General features: G+C 39.3%; 1 protein-coding gene across 1 annotated transcript in view; it reads left to right on the top strand.

The window, feature by feature from the left end:
* The first annotated feature begins 14,336 nt into the window (after positions 1 to 14,336).
* LOC116336536 (protein kinase C-binding protein NELL1) overlaps positions 14,337 to 19,270 on the top strand; it is a 285,884-nt gene continuing 280,950 nt past the window's right edge. The window contains exons 1-3 of the mRNA XM_039603744.1: positions 14,337 to 14,397; positions 14,960 to 15,165; positions 15,639 to 15,767. Coding sequence (XP_039459678.1) covers positions 15,117 to 15,165; positions 15,639 to 15,767 — 178 coding nt within the window. The 5' untranslated portion in view covers positions 14,337 to 14,397; positions 14,960 to 15,116. The remainder of the gene's footprint in view (positions 14,398 to 14,959; positions 15,166 to 15,638; positions 15,768 to 19,270) is intronic.

Genomic DNA, 19,270 nt, shown 5'->3' on the forward strand with positions numbered 1-19,270 from the left:
ATTTGTTACATGTAAAATGTTACATTCAGTGGAATCTGGTAAAGACGAAATTTAGTTTATTGGTACACATTCACTTAATGCCAAGCACATTTTCCTTAAAGATTAAGTATCTGAATAAAACAACTTTTGATTTTTACTCAGAATCATTGCATCATTGTTTTGGGTGAAGAATCATTCTTTTGAGTGTAGTTTCTAACAAACTTCCTATTTTCAACCAGACTATAGTTTGCCATAATAAATGACAAGACAATAAACAGTTTGATTTGATCATATACAGAATGTCTGGATGGCTGATGCAAAGCAGCTGAGTGTATGTGTAATGAAATACCGCTCATAAAGCTGGAGGAGGGGTAGCAAAGTCTTAGGAAAGATCTTTGTTGGTATACTACATGGATAAGTGTAGATTGCCAAAAAGGTTCATTATTTCCAGTTGTATTAAATGAGTTTTATTAAATGAGGAAAAACAAAATGAGCAACAGATATTAGTAAGATCTTTCTTTTCTGCTAGCGAAGCACTGAGCCCGTCTATATTTAGTCAAAAATACAATCAATGCAATTACTACAATAATAGCAAGTGGAGTGAGACTGCAGTGAACACTTTCTTTTATAATTAACATTGCCAGTACAGAATAATTGACTTTGCACATAATCAAACCTCCATCAGCTAAAAGCATTATAAGCTGATGGAGTTCTTTTTTCAGTTACATTAAACAACATTTCCAAACATGTCTTTTCTTACTCGAGGCATGTGTGATAAGGCTCTGTATTTTTATGAGCATGTATTCCTTTGTTTTAAAAAAAAAAATGTCAGTGTATAGTTGCAGTGTCACTAAATGTCTCCTACCTGTAGAGCTGGGTGAATCACATCATTTATTTCTTATTTCTAATAACAAAACTGTCAACTGGAGGTGTTGGCAAAATGTGGGACAAACTAAGTGTTTCAAAGGGAATAGGTGTGTGTGTGTCTGTGTGCCAGAAATGTTCCTGTCAGTCCTTTGTGAGCCACATCCCTTCATCTATTGTCAAAAAATTGCTGTGTTGAGGGAACTTAAAAAACAAACAAACAAAAAAAAAACACAGGTCAGCAAAGAAAAGCCATTTAAGTTGAGAGATTACTGGAAATCTAACCTGCCTATTTCAAAGATAGAGATTACATCAAATCTCTTGAAATAACATGTATTATTATACAAAGTCCTAGGGAAATAGAGTTTGATATTTTTCTTCTTCTTTTCCTTGGATATTTTTCAAACCCAGGAACTTGCACTAATTCCAGAAGAACTTATAATTAGATGAAGAGGGGGAAAAGCAATTTATCTCAGTATGGCCTGCTTATATGAAAAAGCAGTCTTCATTGTGCCATCTGAGGTCATTTAGTTTCAGAGTGGCCCTCTAGCCCCTGGGACTATCTACCTGAATCATCCATTAATCTTCCACTCTAACAGAGGTCTCTGCCACTTGCTGCTTTATGCAAGGCCCTTTTGTCCGAATAATATAAAAGCATGTCATTCTACCGGGGAAAAAAGCACTTACTGCTTACCCTGTGATTGCTGTATTATCCGTGCATTCAGTGTCACTTAGGTTGTAATTTGTTTACGTTACTGAAAGACTTAAGTAATGGTCACTTAAAATAAGAAGTGTAACGTTTACAAAGGTTTGAATTCAATAGAACAGGGCTTATAGCATATTCATTGCCTCACAACGGAACTTCACTGAGGAGAGAAGTTGATCTGAGACACAATTATTCAGGAAGTCCCGTCAGTGTCATTTATGTGCACATTGGTAGTCAAGACCACTCACACTGCCAGAAGCTACACTGGGAGAAAAAAAGATGTGTCAACACTGAAAGGGTGGTACCCCTCAGAATATCAAAAAAGCATTCCTGTCAGCCTGGCTCTGTACAGTGGCTGCTGCATTCAATTCTATTCACATGGTTCAGATATGAATGCCTTGCTTTGAAAATACTCTGGATAGAGACTGATTTTTTTTAAGTCTCCCAAATTCTACTAAAATAAATCAATAAACTGCCACCTTTAGCACCTAGAGAGGGAAGAAGAGTTATTGCAGGTGACTATAGTGTTTTTCTGAGTAATTCATCTTTATTCTGTGCTGAAATACTTCTATCTTGATATAGGAGGAGTCTCTGTTAAAATAATAGTGACTACAAATAGTACAGATAACCACTGATTTTTTTCCCCCTTTTACCCCTTAATGTTCGAAGAACATGGTTCTCCCTCTCTAAGCCTGGTTTTGTTGGAGGCTACTTCCTGTTAAAAGGGAGTTTTTCCTTCCCACTTTCACAAAGTACTTACTCATAGGTGGTCGTGTGATTGTTGGGGTTTCTCTGTATTACTGTGTTGTCTTTACCTTACAATATGTAGCTCCTTTTCCAGCAGTGATTGTTATTGTGATTTGGCACGTTATAAATAAAACTGAATTGAATTGAATGATTTAATATTAGCTGTAGTAATATTCTATGAGGTGGGGTGGCTGTAGTTCAAGAGGCATCTACCCATCAGAAGGTTGGTAGATCCCTGGCTGCTCCAGTCTGCATGCCAAATACTCTCTGATGGATCCATCGGAGTAGGAATTTGTGTAATTGGTAGATATAAAGTGAATGAAGCATGTTGAATAAAGTGCTTTGAGTGCTCCAGGAGAGTACAAAAGCGTTATATAAGAATCAGTCCATTTACCATTTACGATCCAATCGCACTATGATGGCTATTAGAAGGCTACAGCCCTCTCTTTCCCCTAAATTGGATAACTGAGCTTTTCTGTTTTCACCAGATACCAGCTGAAAACCATCAGGAGATTTTTCACCAACACTTAAGACACCACTCTACATCACCATCATTCAGCAGAGTTAAGAAATATGGAAAATCAATGCCGAGGCACATTGAAGCCGTTCTGGCAGTTGCCCAATACCTTACTAAAATATTTTCAGCCAATTTCCTAGACAGCGAATAAGTCCAGTCTCCAACTAAAAGAACAGTTCAATGAAGATCTGCATTTGAAAAGTTTTTAGTCTTTGACCATGTCCACATGTGGGAAACACTACAGTCCTGTGTTTTTACTGTTTTTTGTGGCCATTATAATTGTTCTGTTAATTACATCCTTTTCATTATATCCTGTTTTAATTTTGAAGATTCTCTCTTGTAGCCTGCCCTCTTTTTGCTTCCTGCTTTTGTTGTTTCCCTCCTTTCTGAGTGTCTGCCTTTAGCTTTTCACCGACAGACATGTTGGATTATCTTCACCTGTTTCCTTCCCACCTATCACTCCTGTGTATATATGTACATGCATTCCTGTCCTCAGCTTTGACAGTTTGCACTTTGATGTTGAATTACTGTTTAGATTTGCTCTTTTGAACTTTTTATCTTTGCAGTGTCCAGCACAAGCTAATTTTGGTTATTTACTTTGTATGCCTCTGTATCCTACATTTGACTCTGCTCTTCACTAAACTAATGCATGGTAGGTCTTTTTGTGCCCACTCACAGCTGATAAATCTTGGATTCCTCACTCTTTCCATTGTTTATGTCAATGAGATGCTGCATGGATGATGAGATGGCATGAGCAAAGCTGCTGCCCAGTTTAGCTGGAAAGGCTGGTCTGGCAGGTGTGGGTCATTGTTAGAACAGAGAGAGACTGACTTGCCAGGATTTTTCACAAAACTGTTTGGCACACCAGGAGGATCTGCAGCACAGTAAATGAGGCTTGGTTAACATAAGGACAAGCAAACGTGAGGAGCTTGCCACGCTGCCACGACTGGTGACAGAACAATCCAGCAGAAAGGCAGGAAGAGCCAGGATAGATGCGCTGCTGCAGGTGTTTAGTTGATGCAGATCAGGTGTGCCAGCTGAGGATCCAGCTGGAGATGGAGGACAGACATGCCCAGGAATCCTCACAGACACATCCGCACAGAGACAAGAGACAAAGAGACAAAGGGAGTGGAGATAACAGGAAAAGCAACAGGCAGGTCATCACTAGAAGCTTGAGCAGCTTGACAAACTCTAGATTGTCTATCTGCATTGATTTTAACTCTTCATCCTTCACATTGCAGCAATCAGTACTACAGATCACATGATGGTATAACACTCTATAAAGAAAACTCAGCAAGAGTCATTCTTTTGGTCTCTGTGTTGTAAACAACAAATTCTGAAATCGCAGACTTGAACTGTGGTTGGCAAACAAAACTTTTACGATTAGAAAACAATTTATTTGTATTCTGAATAAACAGTCTGCGCTGATGTCTTGTATGAGCCGACCCAGCAAATTGAACTATGAAACGTCTTGATGCATGCACAATCTTCCAGGTAAGTAAATCCCAAAAGGTTGATTCTGTTCATCTGGACATAGCCTTTTCAGCGTGTCCAGATGAACAGAATCAACCTGTTTGCGCAAGCATCAAGACGTTTCATAGTTCAATTTACTGGGTCGGCTCATACAAGACATCAGAATCAACCTTTTGGGAACTATGAAACATTAATACAGAGCTCTTGAATTGACATCCATCCTCTTCCTGATCAAGCTTGTAATTATTTAACATCATTAGTGACAATATTTGAAGGTTATAAAGCCAGACTCCCCCAACACTTCTGTCTATAAGGTTTATTATCTGTATGCGATATGGTCCTTTCCACACCTCAGCGGCCTGTGCAGGGTGTGAAGTCTCTAAATTGCATGGTCCATATGGCCCTTAATGCTCCTCAGCAGATCTGCTGAGCGCTATTTCAGCATACGGCACCCCGCTGCCTCTAAGTAGCTAATTTGGGTGTATGGAAATGAAATGTCCACACTCTGTATTTACTGTAAGACACTCCTCCGTTTGTACCGTAATAATAACTGCGACCATAGAAACACATTCAAGGGTCAATCAGTTTTAATAGCTCTGCTCTCAACAACTAATAATCAAAGCTCCATTTCTGTAGATTGCATGCTATGAAGTTATAAAAGTATTTCAAATTTTGAAAGAATATCAAGTTGGAATTAAATGTTTCAAATGGCATTAAATTCAGTGGGATGGGGGTGGGGTGGGGGGTGTTTAACGAGTTGGTTCAGTGGGCCATGGCGCCAGAGATGACACATATCACACACTGAACACGCTGCCATCTTCCACACTGGTGTTAGCTATAATGTGTGAAGACGAGTCCTTGCATTCCAGAATTCATGATTTGCAGCAGCTGATTAACTGTGCAAATTTAGGAAGCAAGTTAATGCATCAGAACAGCATTATCCAGTTAATGGTTTATTAATGCACTGTGCTTTGGCTGTTGGAGTATTTAACATTTAAAAGGTTTTCAGTCCTCGTAGTATTTCAAACAGCAACTTCAATTCCTTGTTTCCTCTGTTTCCATTATACGTGTTGTTGAACAGACAATGCACAAGATCGCCTTTAAATGTTAATGTGGAGGATATAACTCTGATGTGAACGCTAACGCTGCAGGAATCTATGGAACAGATGGCTTCCAGAGTCTTAAAAAGTTTAGATAATATCTGGCAGAGGCAACTTTGGATGATTTCTGCAGGAGTTTGTGTGTCTGTAAAGACACCAGAGATGTACAAGTCTTATCGTGAGAGGCAGCAAAAAGGGTATTTACCTAAATGTTCAATCTCATTTCATACCCCGTATGAGCTGAAACTGTAATTATGCCAGATGAAAGCACATCCTTTTTTTTCTATTTTCAAACTAATTTGTGCAGATTATAGCTTCATTATGACCACAGGCTTTAATGACATTTACAGGACGTTGCAAGCTACAAAGCAAAAAGTGAGCTGTCGTGTTGTTTCAAGAGAAAATCAAAAGCTTTCAACTCATTCACTGCCTTAAAACAGACACATCCTTCAGAGGATCCATACAATAGTGCCACATTTTCCTGAGAGTATCTAAACTAAGTAAATGCATACCAGCCAGGAGGCAGCAATCTAAATAACAGTTCAGGGATCAAGCAATAAAGCCAATGTCTCTGTCTAGCCTTTGCACTGTAGAAAAAACATAGCTTAATCTTTCTCAAGTGAAGTTTACCTCTAACATAATATGGTACAGTGAGTAGAGAGGTAAGCCTTTGCTTATGAAGAAAAGGAGAGAAGCAGTTTTCATCACACCTAGTGATACACTTTTCTTCATGTCAAGTCTTTTTTTCTTTGTGTGTCTCAGTGAAGATGTGCTGTTCTGTCAGTTCCTTTCAGTATCGCTAAAAAGTAGACAAATTAGCACATTTTACTGGAAAACTGGTAAACAGGAACTCTTTTTTTAAGAAGCTCTATTTTAAAATCATCTACATCACACATTCATAAACAATGTGTCAGAAAAGAAGCACTGAGAGCAACCTCTGTAGGACAACGGGAATTGAATGCAGTATTATGTTTAAACAAGCAGATAAATAGACCCTCATAAGCCAAAAGCTCGGTGTTCAGACAGCTCTACACACTGGAACTCACTATTTGCTCCGTATTTCCTTTCTGTACGAAAATCAGCAGATTCTCCACTTGCTTGGACTGTATTATTCATCACACTGAAGAGTTAAAAAAAATAATAAAATTAGTGCCCAGACACTGAAATAGAGTTTCTTCAAGTTACTGAAAAGACAAAAAGGAAACATTTCAGTGCTACTGAGTTTTTGGGAGATGAATTTCATGGGAGACAATGTGAACAAGGTGAAATGGGAAATCCAGAATTCTTCTACTACATATCATACATTTGAAAAAAACAAACAAACCCAAAACAAAACAAATCAACATTTTATGTCATGATAAAAATTTAAAAAAGCAAATAATGTCCTTCTCCATAGCATCAAGTTCAATGTCAATCTCCTTGATGACCATGCACAAAACTTTGTACGAAAAAATTCAAGGCTGCCTGATGTCACATCGTAATGGCTATAGGAAGAACATTCAACTGAAACAATAATATTTAGCTGAAGAATCATCTTAATGTCCATTTGCCCAAGATATTTGTCCAAGATCATTAAGTGATTGTCACGCGGTACATTTTTGAGTACGGTGATAGAAATGTAGCAACTGTGGTTGTCAGCTCAAAGCAGTGATCCTAGATCATACTGCAAGACATCTCCACTGATGGCCACTTTCAGCATAATGACAGCACTTCTAGTGAGTATGAAGTCAAAATGATGAATGGTGCCAGACCTTGGGAAAAAGAAAAGCCATACAGTATAATGGAAATATTTGCAGGCAGGATTAACATATTGTTAGTGTTTGCACGATGAAAAAGAATATTGCTAGCACTGTGCACAGAGTGTTTGTCACATGTCTTTGAGTATACCTTTTCACTGCTATTAGAGGATGTTTGTCTGCAGTTTGTCTGACTTCTGTTACATTTTTGAGAGATCTGATCTCAATGACACAGCAGTAAGTTATCATTCCAATCACGTTGTTGTTGCCCTCTGCAAGAGAAGCACCCTGTGTGTTTGTTTGTGTGTATGTTTCATTGTAGCAATGTGTTTACCGCTTTCTGAAGAAAGTTGAGAGCAAAAGTGGGTCATGCTTGGGATAAGTGTTGCTATATTTGTCAAAGAAATCAAACCACAAAAACTTGCAGGGACAATTGTCCATCACGTCCACTACTGACAGTTTCTGTGTGACCCCATAATTGCCTTCCAGCCACAGATTTTGTGAACAACGCAGAAGCCAGTGTTAGAGATTTGGTCCTTAACTTATTCTGCTCTCGCAGCAGGTTAGCGTGGAGGGAAAAATAGCCATTCCCAACATTTCCTGCTCTGTTATTGAATGAAGACACATATTTTTAAGACTGTGGTGCTAAACAAGTACTTGTATGCCATAAAAAAGGACAATTTTTGCAACAACTGCAGCTCATTTGCTATCATATTGAATAGAAATTACAACTTAGCGGTTTAGAAGCTAAATTTGTCTTTCTTTTTTAAAGACCTGTGAGAAACAAATCACGTTCTTGGAGGAGTGACAGTCTACGAGTCTCTCACTGTGGCCGACAAAAATAACGTTAAAGCATTGATTCCCCTAAGTGCCATTAAGGTGTCCCTCTGGAGCTGACATGGGTTTAAAATACCTCTGATATCGCCATAACCTTCTCACTGTTTCCAACCTGTCTGCCGTTAACAAGGCCTGTTAAAGCCACACAAGAGCCAAAACTTTACCACCTGAAAAGGTACAAATACTGTAGAAACCAGGCCATGAACTGTCTTTCCTTCCACAGGGCAGAAAATAAGACCTGAACTGTGATAAAGCAGAGGTCAGGTCTACACTAATCTGGATCAGCCTGAAACCTTTACCGTGTTTTCTCCCTCATCAATAACTGAGTCTTTTAAGATAGATAGAAGGCCACAGTAGAAGTTAACACTGTGATTAGTTTATGCTAGCATGTTACACTTTGGTGTTATTTTGATCAGTTTCTTAACTCCCAGCTTTGGCTCATATGCAAAATGAATGAGCTCGAGGTACAAGTCTTTGAGCAGGTCAGCGTCTGCATGCATCTCTAAATACGGGAGAGTTTCCCAGAGGCCCAGACTTGTGGAGGGAGATTGATGCAACAACTGGAAAGCATGAGATTTTCTGCAAAACTTGTCTGTTTGACTACTTCACCTCTGTAACCTCTGCTGTTGTAGTTGAAAAGAAATATATATATATTTCTATATGTGTTTTCCTTTCAGCAGCAATATCAATTATTTAAGTGTATAATGCACATCTCACGTATAAAAGTATGAACTATAAAAACTTATGGCACTGTTTAGTTTGTGCAATAACCAGTGCAAGCATAACAATGGCCCACCAAGGGTAAACTATGCAAGCATATATATGTAGTAAAGAGTCACTTGAAAGTATTCTTTTTTTGCATGTGGTCCATTTGTAGTCCAGGTAATTTGGGCTGACTGATATACAAGGTAGTCGGTGTAGAGAGCAAAAGAAAAACCTCTTGGTGAAATATCATTTCAAAAGCACAGGCTATTGTCTACAACAACTTAGCTTTTTGTTAGCTACTAAGCTCATGGTGTGACTCTAAATGAATGGAACAGGAATTCTTGGCCTTGATTAGAGTTATCCATTGTCTTCTGGCTACATATAACACACGTAAACTTCGGGTGTTGCCCAAGTCATTAGAGCACAGAAAGACGGGTTTCTAATTTGACCAAGGATATCTGAAATCATGTTTGAGTTGGTGTGCTCTTTTTTGTGTTAACGCTAGCACAGGACCACTTCATCTCACTATTCTACTGCCTGATGTCCAGGAGTAAATAGGAAAGGACAAAAAGAAATACTAAGCCCCTCTCTCATTTTAGCTAGTTCTAAGTCACCTCCAGACTTTTCCAGTTCTTGTAGTGAAGGTTTTGCCACTGGTGTATATATTTGTTTCCTCTGCCAAATTACAGCAGTCCTAGATGAAGGCTGTCAAGCATGGGAAAGAAATCAGGGCGCCAAGCCCGGCATGCAGAGCAGTGACACTCACGAAGGCACATCCGCCAGTCTGCTATAGAGCCACAAATTTGGGCATTGCATAGGGAGTACTTTAACTCTGTGATTAATGGGTAATGATGGGCTTTCAGCAGACACAGCGGGACACTGCTGCATGGCTTTATTCCCTGGGCTGTAATATTCAGGCAGTCGTTCAACAAACGCTGCTCATCAGAAGCTTAGTTCTTCATTACACAATGTACACTATATTTCTTTTCATGTCTGCCAGGGTTATCACATACAAGAAGATTTAATCTGCTGAAAAATATAGTCAAAACATAAGACATAAAAGTTGTCTGTGGATGTTACAGCGCAAACTGACTAACTAGAATAAAACTTGGATTTAGCTTCTGGTGTCAGGAGCTGCAAATGGGGACTCCTTGTGCTTGTGTTATTTTCTTGAACAGATGTTTATATCACCTGCTGTGTGCCAGCAGAATAATTTTAGTATTTTCAGTCATGATCGTTCATTTTTCATTCAGAAATACAAATACAAATCTAATACAAAACAACAATCCCCAGCCACAAGTTGTTATACCAAAAAACCAACAAAAAACCCCGCTTTTTAATACATAGCTCTACATGTTTAATTTAGCATGGTTTTACACTGGATGCCCTTCCTGACACATCCCCAAAGGGGACTTGCATCTCCAGCTGGAAACAAACCAGCAACCTTTCGCTTGCCAAGCAAATGTGTTATCCACTAGACCACAAGTTGTCACACCAGAAAGTAGCTAAAAAAGGATAAAGTTAATGCTGTTGAACACCTTTGTTACCACCCATGATGTGGAATGGCCGGACTCTAGCAGTTCATTTTGAGAATACCCACCAATGTTGGAGAGTTGTGAGTTGCCTCCTGAGACCTGGAATTGTTTAAAATGTCTCCAAGCTGATATGCAATAACATTTATTGGAAATGGTTGCAGATTTTACTTAACTAAATTTTATATTGCAGGCTTTACAGCAGGGTACAAACTGCTGGTTACACTAAAAAAAAAAAAAAAAACTTTTCCTGCAAATATCTAAAAGGGTCTGCAACGTTTTTGGAACAAAAAAGAGATAAAACATTGGACAGATGAAAATAAGATGAACTTGAACCAGAATGATGGAAAAAGAAAAGTGTGGAAAAGGAAAGGAACAGCTTGAGCTGATGCATATCACATTATCTGTCAAACATGGTGAAGACGATGTGATGACATGAACATGTTCAGTAGAAAGTGGCAGTAAATACTACTGGAACTGGGTTGCCAGTGTTTATTGATGATGTGACTTTTGATAGAAGCAGGAGGATGAATTGTTAAGTGTACAGGGGTCTACTCTCTCCTCAGATTCCGCCAAATGCTTCAAAACTGACCGGATAGCACTTCACAGTGCAAAAGGATAATGACCCAGAGCATACTGCAAAAACACCTCGGGAATTTCTCAAAGCAAATAAACAGGACATTTTTTAATAACCAAGTCAATCACATGATCTCAACCCAACAAAGTATACTTTTCAGTTATTAAAGGCAAAATGAAATGCAGAGAGAAATGAATACAGACAGCAATGGAAGGTGGCTGCAGTAAAGGCCTAGCAGAGCGCTGTATGTCAAGGTAACACAGATGATATCCATGTTCTATGATTAAGACAGTTTGCTCCAAAGATTTTCATCCAAGCATTAAAATACAATGTAAATGTACATTAGTTTGTCCAGTTAACTTGAGCCCCTGAAAATGGGGGTGCTGTGTATAAAAATGGCTGTTATTACATTTGTTATAATCATTATTTGTATGTCACCATCAATTGAAGCTGAAAGTTTGCATTTGAATTGCATCTTGATTCTTTGATTGAAAAATCCCCTGTGGTACACAGATGTAAAATTACAAAATTCTGTCATTGTCCAATAACTAATGGACATTACTTTATATAAGAGAAGAAGCTAATAGTTCTGTAATATATCTCAGAGCATTTAATGTGCTGCAAATGTGTGAAAAAGGGAGAGAGTGAATAGTCTTCACAGATGTTACAGGATCATCTGCCTGTTGCTGCTGTAAACACTCTGAGAACTCTGCACATTCTGAGTAATTCCTGTACTTATTTTGTAAAGAACTACACCATGATTTCATCGTATTTCTAACACTGTCACATTGACTGAAGCACTCTTCTAGCTCCAGGGTTTTTTTTTCTGCCCAAAAACCACTTTTTACCATTTTCCTACAATCTCACTGTCATCCTTTAGGTTCATTTGTCTACCCACCTGCTTGCAAACCTTTTTTTGATGTCCCATAGATTTAAACTTAAACAAGCATATTATTTTCATCTGAAAGCTCTTTTGGTTGGGAAAATGAAATAGTCATTTAGTTATTTACCATTAAAAAAAACTAATCTAAGCATTCCTAAAAGCAGATCACATAGTATTTGCATTTTAAATAAATTAAAGAAGAAAGTCTGAGGCAAAGACACATACTGAGCAGGAGATTGTGTTTGACTTTTTTTTGTTGCATCTCTTTCCCCTCACCCCCAATCAGTCATGGGAGATGGCCGCCCCTCCCTGAACCTGGTTCTGCCAAAGGTTTCTTCCTGTTAAAAGGGACTTTTTCCTTCCCAATGTCACCAAGTGTTTGCTCATACAGGGTGTCTGATTGTTGGGATTTTCCCTGTATTATGATCTTTACCTTACAATATGGAGTGTCTTGAGGTGACTTTTGGTGTGATTTGGCGCTATATAAATCAAACTGAATTGAGTCTAAGATTATCTGGCACTATTTTTAAATTTTTCTTTAATTTGCTACTCAGTTGCATTTAGGAAACAATCGTGATTTGGGTTAAAATCGATCATTTTGCAACATTAAACATAACTTAGTATGCTCATTTGAGTAATTCTGCCCAATTTCATGATACAGGTGCATGTTTACGGTGTATTTCACATAAGAGTTTAATTGCTAAAATAGAACTATACACTCAAAAAAATAAGTCATTGGATGAACGTAATTTTATCTTGCCACTTATATTCCATCTAAACAAATCATGTTATATTAATCCATCTTGGTTGTGTTGTGTCAACACGATATATGTGTGTAGGTTTAACATAATATTAACAGTAACATTCAATTAATTTGACTTTTGTTCAACCAACATGTTTGTACCATGTTAGTCTAATTAGATTTATTTAAATTCATCTTATATTGTTTAAACACTTTGGCACATCAAAAGTCAGTCTTGTTACATGAACTAGTAAAATATTTGTTTGTTACACCAATGATAATCTTGTTGAATGGATAAAATGTAACTTATGTCTGTAGTACATGTTGTATTCATATTACATAATGTTCAACAAAAATAAGATTCAACGGATTTACAGCAACTTCCAATCCACCCATCTTCTTATCTTTATCTGGGCTGCAGAAGTGATAGGGTAACAGGGGCAAGGTACAGACTGGACAGGTCGCTATCATACAGAGACAAACAACCATTTGCACTTCAACACCTTTGGGTAATTTAGAATATCCAGCTACCCTTACAACTGCATGACTTTTAACTGTGGAGGAAACCAGAGTACGCAGAGAGAACCCACTGCAAACTTCGCCTCATTGTGGATTTGAACCCAGGATCTTCTTGCTCTGAGGCAACAGCACGAACCACCATGGCATTAATCTGTCAATACAGACTTAACAAAAGTAGGAAAGCTATGCTTGATGATGCTTTATGTTGTTGTCCTTGACAAGTTAAACCATACGAAATAGTAACAGCATACACGTGGTGTGGTTGTCTGCCTCTTGTAACCCCACTGATTTTCCTGTGGTTTGACATCTATTGTGATCTTGTGGATTTCGTGAGCTGACTCAAAAAAGTGAAATTGGGTGGTTGTTACATGCACAAGATCCAAACTTGTAATTTGAACTAAATAATTCCATGTTTCTATGGTGAACGTAATTAAATCATGTAGCATCTGCATGAAATTCAAGCAACGTAATTTGTTCTTGTTGAGATGACATCATACAATCTAGTAAGAGTGGCTGGATCCAGGCAACTAACCACTCTTACTAGATTGTATGATGTCATCTCAACAAGAACAAATTACGTTGCTGAATTTCATGTAGATGCTACATGATTCAATTACATTCACCATAGAAACATGGAATTATTTAGTTCATATTACAAGTTTGGATCTTGTGCATGTAACAACCACCCAATTTCATTTTTTTGAGTGTATGTTATAACCTATAGCGAGCATAGACTTCTAGATTTAGATAAACAGACTGCCAGTGTAACTATCAAGCTACAGTAGATACAAAGAGTAACAGAGTGCAGGGAGAATCAACTGACCTGACTTTGTCCACAGGTAATAAAATCTGCCTACTAGCACCTCTGAGCTCACTACGTGCTTGACTATTGGCAATCGACAGAGGCATTTCACGTGAAAAAGAAATGTCAATGAATTAACAGAAATCTGTATTAATCTCACACATTCTTTTTCTAAATTTTCCTCGGCTGCCTGTGGGTGGGAATAGGAACCCCTACATAAATTTGCTGTGCTTCAGTAGATAATTCCACACATGATCCTGATATTTATAAAGAAACAACAGACGGATAAATAAATGAAGTGGACAACACTGTGCATTTTAATTGGCTTTCTTTTCCCTCCACTTAATATTTTGAGAGGCAGGAATTTTGTAGCCTGTAAACACCACCGCCTATCTAAAAACAATTTAAATTCTCTTTCCCTCCCTTTTCTGCTGGCTGCTCTGCAACCTGTAATTTCAAATTACGTGTTGTTTTACCCTTCAATTTTTTCGGGTTCTGGATCAGTGGATAGGCAGTGTTGTTTACAGTCTAATTTGAATAGGTGGAGGAGTGACCTGCATCCCAAAGCACCGTCCCCGGTGTGGAAAAGGCAAGCACTGTTGGAGCAGGCGATGCATGCTGCTGCAGTCTCTGAGCAGATACCTCTGTTCTTGCCCTCCCTAGTTTGAGTTGACGCAGGTAACCCAGACAACCTGACAATGTAGACAAAGTGAAGGCAGGCAGGGGAATGGTATGATTAATGGACCTCAATAAGGACAGGCCCTAGAGGAAAGAGCACTGGAGCAGCAGGGATTTTCTGAGTTGGGAGAGTTGTGACGCAAATTCTTGTTATACAAACTTCTCATTTAGAGAAGACTCCCTGAGCTACGGTATGTTCATGTGGCTAATATAATGGGCTCCACTTTGTGAACTGCTGTGTCAAATTGCCCCTTGAGGCTGGAAAAAAATCTTTTCTCTGTTGTGACAAATAACAGCAGCCTTCTACAGACATTCCCCATGTCCTCCAGTCACCAAGTTCCCTTTGAAAACCCTTTTCTCACCTCCAAAAAACTGGAAGTTTCTGTTGTCTGAGCGGAGGGGAACTTCGCAGTTCGATTGATGAGAATATCCTCGAATTTCATATCGGCAGCTCAGTTTAATAGGAATCGCACATGAACGCGGATGTGGGTCACTTTTAATGCCGTCCACAAACTGGCTGGATACGTTTAAAGCCCATTAACTCTCCCTGTGTTGTAATTAGAGAACCCCTGCTCACGGATTGTGGACCATTCCTCCGTTCCTCCACATCCAGGCGAAGTGAGAGCGGCGCAGAGCACCAGACGGACCGGAGCGGGTTAGTGTGGGTACACGGAGGCGCGTTACACTCACGGACTCTGTACATCGCAACTCCAACACAAATGGATATTTACGTGGCTCTGTTATCCCTTTTCTTTTTTACCTCACCAGGTAAGCACAAAGCCCGTGTTCACTCTTGTAGCATCTTATTGTAGCAGAAGCTTTTTTTTTTTTTTTTAAATATTTATATATATATATATATTTTTAATTTCTTTTTCTTTACGCTTCCCAGTTTGCACATTGAGCGCAAGGATTCCAGAATTGTGGCAGTGCCTTTAATTTTTCAGTATCATTTCATTTATTTTTATTTTCAATCACCTACAGTTTGCAGAGTTAGAAGACAGGTGATGGTCGTGGACACATACAGCGCTTTCCCCCCTTTCTTTTAGTGGGCAGCCTTAGCAGCATCTTTCGTGAAAAATAAAAACTGCGTGACTTTTTCCACAACCAGCCATTTTAAGTGGATAAATGCAGAAAGCAGTGACCGCGTCTGTGTTTAAAGTGAATCAACATTGTAGTTAAAACACTGTCAGCTACACTTCTGTCAGCAGATTGTCCTCTAACCTCCAAATTCTCTTCCACAGCTTTGGCTTTCGGTTCAGATCAAGACTACCAGATTGACATCATCAATGAACTTGACCTGGCAAATGCCACCTATGGAATTACCCAAGTGGCGGGTCTTCACAACAGCAGCAAAGCCTTCCTTTTCCGAGGTAATGCATGCACTCTGATCGTGTTTTCTCCATCAGTCGCGCTGCTGAAGTTCAAGAAATGTCTTTGTCTTCTCTTTTTATAATTACGCACACTCACTCGCGCACGCTCTTTGTTTATTAGTAAGTGTGAGGAAAGCCACACGGCGCCACACCTTTTGGTGTCACCGGATTAGCGGGGATGCTGAGAGAGAACACTCCGGGGAGCCTCTCTCATAATTACTCCACTCTCATTTTGTCCCATGCAGCAGATGCTCAGACTCTTTCAGGCACGCTGATGCGCTTAGTCTGTGTTAGATATCTCCAGCACTTTGATTGCTCCCAGTGATATCCACTGCCTAATGCCAACAACTGGTGGTTAATGGAAACCAGGCTGCTTTCACTGTGAGGATCCTGAAGGACGCACAGCATGGCTACAGCATTTAAAGACTAAAAGGAGAAAAATGCCAAACTCAAATGGCAGTAGTTTAAAAATAATCAACCAGTTTAAATTAAATTTGAGCTTTGTTGTGGTTTGAGAGGGCTTACCAGTGTCCCCAAATTGTTTTCCTATGCTTTGCTGGCTTGCTTCTCTGCACTCCAAAAAACAAGACTGTTTGGCACAACTCATCTTCCTGTAGTGCCGTCAGCTTTGCAGAGGCGGAATTGTTAGAGTTGTGGAGGAGAGAGTGTGATGCACAGCACTGATAGGAGAGAGGAAGAGAGTCAAGATTACTAAGAAAGTTACAGGAGAGTTTTTTTTAGGCGATGAGTTGCTCTATATGTGTTTGTGTGCTTTGATTCCCTCTTCTGCAAGAAAAGTTATCAGTTATTGAGTGAAAATCAGTCTTTGTTCATGTTTTACTTCCCCGATATTCAAAGAGGCTTCAAGTCTTGTGTGTGTGTGTGTGTGTGTGTGTGTGTGTGTGTGTGTGTGCGTGCGTGCGCACGCGCGTTTGTTGGAGGTAAACTAGTGAGTCTTTTTTTCTTGCATTACTATTCAAATTTAAAGATATGGGCATAAACACCAGCAGCTTGAATTCAAATTCAGTAGCTCTGGGTGTTGATACTCATATAAAGCAGAGTGGCAGTGTTTTGTGTGTATCTGTGTGTTTGTGTGTGTGTGTGTGTGTGTGTGTGTGTGCAAGTAGTTTTATTTTCTAGAGGGTTTGGCTGGATGAGCAACTGGCCCTGTATGAATGAGTGAAGAGAAGCTTGGCCAAGTCTTTCGAGTTGAAGCTATCCAAGATTCAGGGCTGGTGGCCATATGGGAGCCTTACTTTTTACACGGCCCACACAGGCCTACACTGCAATCCTACTCCAAGCTCTTCTCCCCACAGTTTCTAGGCTTCCAGGGTCGAGGTGCAAAAGCCAGATAGGAAAACAGGGGGTCGATCCAATGGGGAAAACTGGACCTGTGACTGCTGGAGAGGATGCTTGTGTTGAAACCTATTTAACACTTTGCCTAAACTCCCACTACTTTCATGGCCCTGTAACCCAGATGGCTGCAGCCAAAGATGTAGCAATTACTGGGTCTCTGGTGAAATAAAAGAAAAAAAAAGTTGATTCTTGAGCCACTGTAGCTGATTGGGTCAGTGATTATTCGAAATGACCTATTTACATTTTGAGCAATCATATTGTGCTCTGGTCGGAATCTATTTCATTTGTTAGATTGCATAAGTTGTAGACTATCGTGAAATTGAAATGTTGGGTAAATGGCTGGAAAACTGGGGCAAAGCGGTGTTCCAGTTAATGGATAATACTGAGGGGAGTGTCTTTGGCTGGTACCAGTCTCAGCATCTTTCAGTTGGCAGTTGATTTAAAAACAAAAAACAAAACAGATGGTTTTCATGAGAAAATAGGTTTCAATATCACTTCTCTGTTATTATAATATTAACGTATCAGCACACACTGAAAGCCAGTTTCTGAGAGACAAGCAGGTGCAGCCACTGCTAAAAGGTTCTTAGTTGAATTTGAGACTTGATGCTGTGATGAAAAGAAACACAGATGCTAATAATGCTCTCCACTGTACGCTGAGAGCAGGGAACAAAACTCAACTAATTTCTAAGATCTCTGCATATTTTTTTTTTTTAAATTTTGCACCTTTTATGAACAGGACTGTTTACATTGCTGGAACGTCTGTGATGTATTGAATAAAGTTAGTTTGCCCAGACAAGTGTTGACCTAGTTTCTCATCCTACATTGGAACCCAGATTATCAGCCTCATTACTCAGACCCCCCTCTGTCCCAGTGTTGGTTTAGATTTAAAGTAATGGTGATTATTAGTTTGTATTCTTGTATTCCCCGTGGGTATAGTTTGCCTCTGTTGGTTTGTCACTTTTGTCTAGACTGAAATATCTCATCACATAAGACCATCCCTGTGAGTCTGGTAGAAGTGCACTCAGAGCTTGAAAATACAGTATGAATGTTCTGTAAAACACCTGAGTGACAGTTGAGTACATTACAAGACATTCTTATTTCCCAGTGAACAGACCCTGATTTTTTTCTGAAGCTCAGCTCAAAGCATTTAGTTTAAACCTGCATAAGTATAGCTGTTCAAAACTAAAGCCTAGTCTTCATGAGTCTGTCTCTAGACTCAAATTAGGCCATATCCAAATAATGTCTGGCCTGAATAGGTCGGTTTGAGATGTATTGCTGTTGATTTTTCAATATCTCATGTGGAGCTAACCATACTTTATAGGCAGCTTTGATCATGAGTACATCATAACTGTCAGATGAAGAACAGTTTTTTGTGAGCTGTGAATTGTAAAGGAAAAGTCATTTATATTCTTATAGTACTGTCTAATTGGTGCCACATCAGGCTGGTGCAGTGTGGATCTCTTTTTGGGCTGAACTAATGGACTGGATCCAGTAGTTGTTTATGCTCTCTGGAAAGAGTCTGCATGTCTTTTGGTCACTATTGGGGTAAGTTATCTTTTTAAGTCCCAGTTATACAGGCCTAGAGACTGGTTGGGGACTGCCTGGGAACCACCGGTTGTGAGGAAAACATGAGTATTGGTTGTTGCGTGGTGGTGGCAATTGCTGTGATATCAGTTGCTAAGCCCATATCACCCAGGCCTAGAGACCAGTTGGTGAATGATTGTCTGGATGCAGTCTGATAGGAACAAAGCAATTGCCAGGAGGTTTTTGGTGCAGTTGTGACCTGTTTTGCCCAGCATCCAGCAACCACTCACCAGTTGGTCAGGGAATGAATATTTTGGTCTATCAAGACTGGCAGCTAGTCGCTAGGTCTGTATGGAAACCATATGGTTCAAGTTAAAGTAAAATCAAACCCCTAAATACAAGCGGTTACATCATCACTGTTATCCAAAGCATTTATTTTTTAACTTGTAATAACAGGGCTCTGAAGCAAATCTTCTTTTAATTTTATACCTACCCAGCCGTTTTCTTTGGTATCTTCACAGGGCCAGAAACATGTCTTTCAGTCACACGATGGAGAGAATTTGCCATGCATAATTTTAATTTTGGTTGAGCGTGTGCTTTATGAAATCTTAGTTAACTGCATG

This window comes from Oreochromis aureus, linkage group 1 (genome assembly GCF_013358895.1).
Source record: "Oreochromis aureus strain Israel breed Guangdong linkage group 1, ZZ_aureus, whole genome shotgun sequence".
NCBI lineage: Eukaryota > Metazoa > Chordata > Actinopteri > Cichliformes > Cichlidae > Oreochromis > Oreochromis aureus.